The 5702-nt window shown below is 52.2% G+C and overlaps 1 protein-coding gene across 1 annotated transcript in view; it reads left to right on the forward strand.

The window, feature by feature from the left end:
- Positions 1-5702, forward strand: part of Scml4 (Scm polycomb group protein like 4) — a 92335-nt gene that overhangs the window by 66182 nt on the left and 20451 nt on the right. The window contains exons 4-5 of the mRNA XM_005363582.2: positions 234-434; positions 4569-4763. Coding sequence (XP_005363639.1) covers positions 234-434; positions 4569-4763 — 396 coding nt within the window. The remainder of the gene's footprint in view (positions 1-233; positions 435-4568; positions 4764-5702) is intronic.

Raw genomic sequence — 5702 nt, forward strand, 5'->3', positions numbered from 1 at the left:
AAGATTTGGTCCCAGAGCTACTCAGATGGAAATACCTTTATATACACTGTCAATGTGAGCCAGAGTAATTGTTGTCTGTAGAGTTTTACCCAGTTAGAGGGCACCCAGATATCCCTCTGCCCACTACCGGGAGGTCACGCTCGAACACGTTCTGACAATTGGGATGTACGGGTTTTTTTTTAGCCTTTCTACCTTGCTAGACATCTCACTTCCGCTCTTCTCTGCGCCCACAGTGTGCCTCTACATTAACAAGCAGGCTGATGCAGGGCCCTACCTGGAGAGGAGGAAGCTGCAGCAGCTTCCTGAGCGCCTGGGGCCTGAGCGGCCTGCAGCTGTCCTGCAGCAGGCGGTGCAGGCATGCATAGACTGTGCGCACCAGCCAAGGCTCGTCTTCTCCCTTGTCAAGCAGGGCTACCGTGGCGAATTGGTGTCAGGTAAGGCATGGAGGTGCGGGAGGTATACACGTGGTCTCTCTGTGTAGCCACTCCCGAATGGGGACAGTGGGTGTGGCCAGAGACTGTCCTTCCCCTGCTGGGCTCCGGGCCTCTGTGAGCCTGGGAGCAGAATGCATCCCTTGGGACAATTATCTGACCTGGGGAGCAAGAATGACTTTCTGGAGCCTCACCCTTGACTCTCCCCCCCAACACACTTCCAACACCGTGCCTCTGCCTTCAAGCGTATCCACAATGCATTCCCAACCACAGTGGGTTTTAAGATAAGACCATGCTTGACCTTTGCCCTAAATCCTCCACGGGTTCTTACGTCCAAGTGAAAACCCTTATCTTCACAAGGCCCATAGGCCTACGTGAACTGCTCCCGGCTCCCTCTCCAAACTCAGGGTCACTTCTCTCTCCCATATTCAGTTTAGGTTAGATGACTTCTTTGCTATGCTTCCTACACCCTTCGACTGCTCTCTCACCTCAGGGCCTTTGCTCCTGCTGACTTGTTCTTCTGGAATATTTTACCCTGGTGGTCCATGCTTCAGGCTCCTGAAAACCCTTTTTGGCTTCTACTCAAATGCTGCCTTATCGGAGTCCTCTCTTCTGGCCTTGATCGGAATATCAGGCCTTCTTTACTCTGTCCATTTTCCATAGCACTCACAACCACAGAGGATAACTGGCGAGGTCTCCTAATTCAACCCACCTCTAGGGGACACCTCTTTAGATGGCGTCACAGCCCTGTTGAAGCCCCACCTGCCAGCTCCCAGAGGAGCCATTTGCCTACAGATCGCAGAGTTCTGACCCTTTCAAACCCTTTGTCCCTCCATCCCACACTACCCAACCCTTGTCGCTACCTGGACTGCAGTATTGGAGAGTCAGGCCAGTGTCTTCCGACTCGGCATCGTGGCTATGGCCTTCCTTAGCAGCAAGGAAAAGGCAGATTTCCTGGCAACGGGCCTGCCTGGATAGTTAAGAAGGAGTCAGGGGAAGAGGTCATGGGGATACCTGGATTCCCAGAACCACACAGGTGGAGGCAGGAGTGTCTTGAGTTTGCAGCCAGGGTGGGGTATGCAGAGAGTTCTAAGACATTTGTGCTACAAAGGAGCCCTGGCTAGAGTCAAGGGCATGGGTCTGACACGGTGATATTTAAGGGCCCCAGCAGACGGACCAACAAGAAGACACCCGGACAAGGGAGAGGAGGAGAATCTAGACCCAGCCTCCTGGAGTTCCTCTGCTGCTCCACATCTGTTCCCCCTTGAACCATCCTCTTACCTTGTTCCCTGCTGCATAGTAGGGCTCAAGACATAGATCTGGGGCTGAGGGAGGGGCCCTTCTCTCTGCCCTCCTTCTCTACGATGCTGTTTGTCCTAGAGGCTCTGTGCTCCTTGCCCTTGAGCTGGGAGAGCTGGTACTGAGCCTGGCTTTCCTGTTCCCCCTCTCTGTAGCCTCAGGGCCTCAGCATTAGGGGGAAGCAATCCCAGGATGGATGACTTTTGGAGTTCCTGTTGACTGAGGGCATCCCCAGGGAGTCATAGGGACTACAGCACTAAGTGAGCCTCGCGCCTCCACCTTGAGGTCATTAGGTGCGGGGTAACTTTTCATGTTGCAGTTAGAGAGAGAGAGCCAACAAGACTACAGGACAGCAAGGGCCCAGAAAGGGGCGCGGATGGGGAGAGGACTCAGGAGAAACAGCAGGGTGATTTTTTGTTTTGTTTTGTTTTGCAAGGGCCCAGAAAGGGGCGCGGATGGGGAGAGGACTCAGGAGAAACAGCAGGGTACCCACTCTGCATTTAGAAGCTGATCCCCAAAGCACCACTCCCTGAATACAGCACACAGGACACAGAAGTTCATCACATGGATGCTGGCAGGATCGAGGAGGTTCCTGGACTCCAGACACTCTGAGGGTTGGTGGGAGCAGCATCCTAGAGCTGCACGATCCCTCCCAGCGATCCTGTTAGGGTGCTCTGCCCTAGCCACACCCCCAAAGGGAGACTTTATGAACTCAGGAGTTCCACATCCTCTTGAAAGAGATGGGATTTCACCCATGTATGCAATCCCATGAATGCTTCCAGAATACATTTGTGATTGAATGGGTAGACCTGAGGTTCCGAGGCTCTCCCACCTCGGGGCTAGTTTCTGTATCACCTAGCATTTTAAGACAGTGCCTATACTAATCAGGGGTTTGCAAAGTATCTGGGACAGGCATAATAATGGCTCTGTGGCTAGACCCTGGATCAGAGCCACTTTGAATTTCAGATGAAAGACAAGTGCCACACAGAAGCCACACGAACTGAAAATTCCAGTCTAGGATTCTCCTCCGCTTCATCTTCTGTAACACAGGACAACAGCCCCAATCCTCATAGGCCAGCAGGAGGCCTGTGTGGAAATGAGTTCCACAGGCCTTAACAAACTGAAAAGCACTATATGTAAGAAATGGAATATTCTGGTGTCTGGTTATAATAAAGACTAGCAATGGTAGCCCCTCCCATCTGCCAAGCTTCAGGGGATACACGATGCAAGTCAGCAGGCTGCCTGCTAGGGTTGCTGGGAGTGGGGGAAGCCTGGGTCGAAGCTAGGTCCAAGCAGGAGGTCCTCTCTGAGGTGTCTTTGTGTGTCCCTCACACTGGAGCTGGTGGTGGGGTGAGGGGCTGTGAGGAGAGAGACAGGACAAACCCGGCTCAGTGCTTCAGGAAACTGACGCCACTTCTCAGTTTGGACTTCTCAGTTTGGTTACTGTCCAGAGCTGGAACTCAGTGTTGCTCTAGAGAGCCCCCCTCCCTTTTAAATATTTATTCTTATTTTATGTGCATTGGTGTTTTGTCTGGATGTATACATGTATGAAGAGTGTCAGACTCCCTGGAACTGGGGTTACAGACAGTTGTGAGCTGCCATGTGGGTGCTGGGAACAGAACCCGGGTCCTCTGCAATAGCAGCCAGTGCTCTTAACCATTGAGCCATCTCTCCAGCCCTGAATTGAAGACTCTTCTCTTGAGGGCTTTCCCTGAAAGCCCCCTGGGGTCCTCTGGTGGCAAATACATTGAATTGGAGACTTCGGGGCGAACTCTGGTGTCTGTGTCTATCTCTTCCTTCAGACACAGTCAGAGACGGCCTCCTGGCTGGGAGCAGCAACAGACATGTAATCACACCAGGAGAGCACATGCACGCACATTCACACTGCCAACCCTCTGCCCACTGGGACGGTTCACAACCGCTGACCCCCGGGATCAGTGAGCTCACCTGACACTCTAGTGGCTTTCTCTGCATCCCTCAGAGGAAGCAGGACCATGGAGAATCGCCAATGGCAGGGCTGGAGCAGGATGGTCCTAGGATGCACCAAAGTGCCCCAAACCAAAGAGACACAGGAGTCAACCTCATTGCAGCCCAGAAATGAAAGCTGGAACAATTAGCATTAGAAGACAAACAGCCTTTGACAACCCCGGACATATAACATGTGTTTTGGAGTCACATCAAGCTTAGCAAAATGACTGAATCAAAAATAAAGGGACGAGATGGAGCAATCTGTCCTTACAGAGGAATTGGATGTGGGATTCGCTGCTGTTCCAGACAGGAAGTAGTGCTGAACACCCCCTAGACCCTTGGAGATGGCAGGTTTAGTGACTTGGTGACCCAGACTTAGTGACTGGGCCCAGGGACCAGAATATGGAGAACAGAGAGGGTATGGTACGCATTGGCTCCGCTAAGTGTGGAAGGTTCATGCCACAGAAGCGCCCTGTGGGTATGACGTGGCCCCTGGTGTGGTGTTTCATGAAGAGCTCTTTATCTCCACAGTCTTTGCCCTGTCCCCAGTCCCACGATTCCAGCTCTGAGAAAAAGTATGAGCCAGATGCGATGGAGAGGCAGGTTTCCCAATATCTAAGCAGAGCTGGTCGGGGCTGCTGCAGCAATCATGAAAAACAAGGACAGGGAGACAAACTGTCACGGACCAAGGAGGCGAGGGGACTGGACAACGAAAGCAGTGTGCTGCCCTGGGTGGCACCCCAGGACGGAGACAGGATTATCGAGACTTCCAGTGGAACCCCATAGAGCCCAGCTACAAATAAAAGAGAAATGAATTGCCCTTCTCCACTTCCTGTGCCCAGCTCTGAGTTCCTATTTCTGGTTTTCTAGTCTCTGCTTCCTTTGATGGAAAACAGCACCTGAGAAGTCTGCCCGTGGTGAACAGTGTGGGCTATGTCCTCCGCTTCCTGACCAAACTGTGCCGTAGCCTCCTGTGTGACAACCTCTTCAGTCACCTGCCCTACCCTGGGAGCCTCAGTGCCTCTGAGAAGACCCAGGAGAGAGAGGATGGGAGGCCCGAGTCAGGTGAGGAGGGGCTGCTTTGTCCTGCTGCAGGGGCCTCCCTCGTGGTTGGTAGATGAGGCCTCTGCTGAGGGGCGCTGCTGTCCTTAGAGGCCCAGACCCATCTCTCTGGACTCCCAGCTGCCTGTAACTCAGATGTCTAGACTCTTTCCATCCGATACTTTCAGGAAACGTGGTCCCTCCAGCTCCTGGGAGCTGACACCCTAGCCTTGCAGCCTGTGTGCTTAGAATTTAGACCGTGATACCAGGTTACACCTTCCGAGTGGTCTTCTTCCCCCTACTGTCAGGAAACTCTGGTAATTTTTCCTTGTTGAGTAGTTGAAGGACTGTGAAACCAAGGAACTAAGCAGTCCCAAAGAGTGTAGGCTGAAGGGAAAGATGTAGTCTTCCTGTGTGTAGTGTCCCGGGTTTATCTGCTTAAAGAAAGCCATACGACCAAGATGCTACACTGCAGGACTCTGATTGGGCCATGCATCACACACACCTTCCTTTGAGAGCTGGTGTTCACCTCTTAGCACAGGATGGAAAGTAACCAACGGTTGAGGAACTTGGGTAGCACAGCCACAGACTAGCCCAGGCTGAATAAAAATGGCCAGAGGATGGGCCAGGAAGGTCAATGCTTTAGCGTTGTCTGCATCTGTAGACACTAATGGCAGGTAGAGTCCTTAGCAATGTAGAGTGATGGATTAGGAGGTGTGGTCTTTTTGGAGGAGGTGCATCACTAGGGTGGGCTTTGAGGATTCAGAAAACACATGGTATTCCCAGTGTGGCCTCCTGCTTTCAGTCTGAAAAGTGAGCTTTCGCTGTTCCTGCCACCATGCCTTTGGACTCTACATTCTGAAACCATTATCCCAGTTAAATGCTTTCTTATACATGCCGACTTCGTCATGGTGTTCTATCAGCAATAGAAACTAAGAAATAGTTCTCAGTAGTTGGCTAGGC

This window comes from Microtus ochrogaster, linkage group LG9, assembly GCF_000317375.1.
Source record: "Microtus ochrogaster isolate Prairie Vole_2 linkage group LG9, MicOch1.0, whole genome shotgun sequence".
Lineage (NCBI taxonomy): Eukaryota > Metazoa > Chordata > Mammalia > Rodentia > Cricetidae > Microtus > Microtus ochrogaster.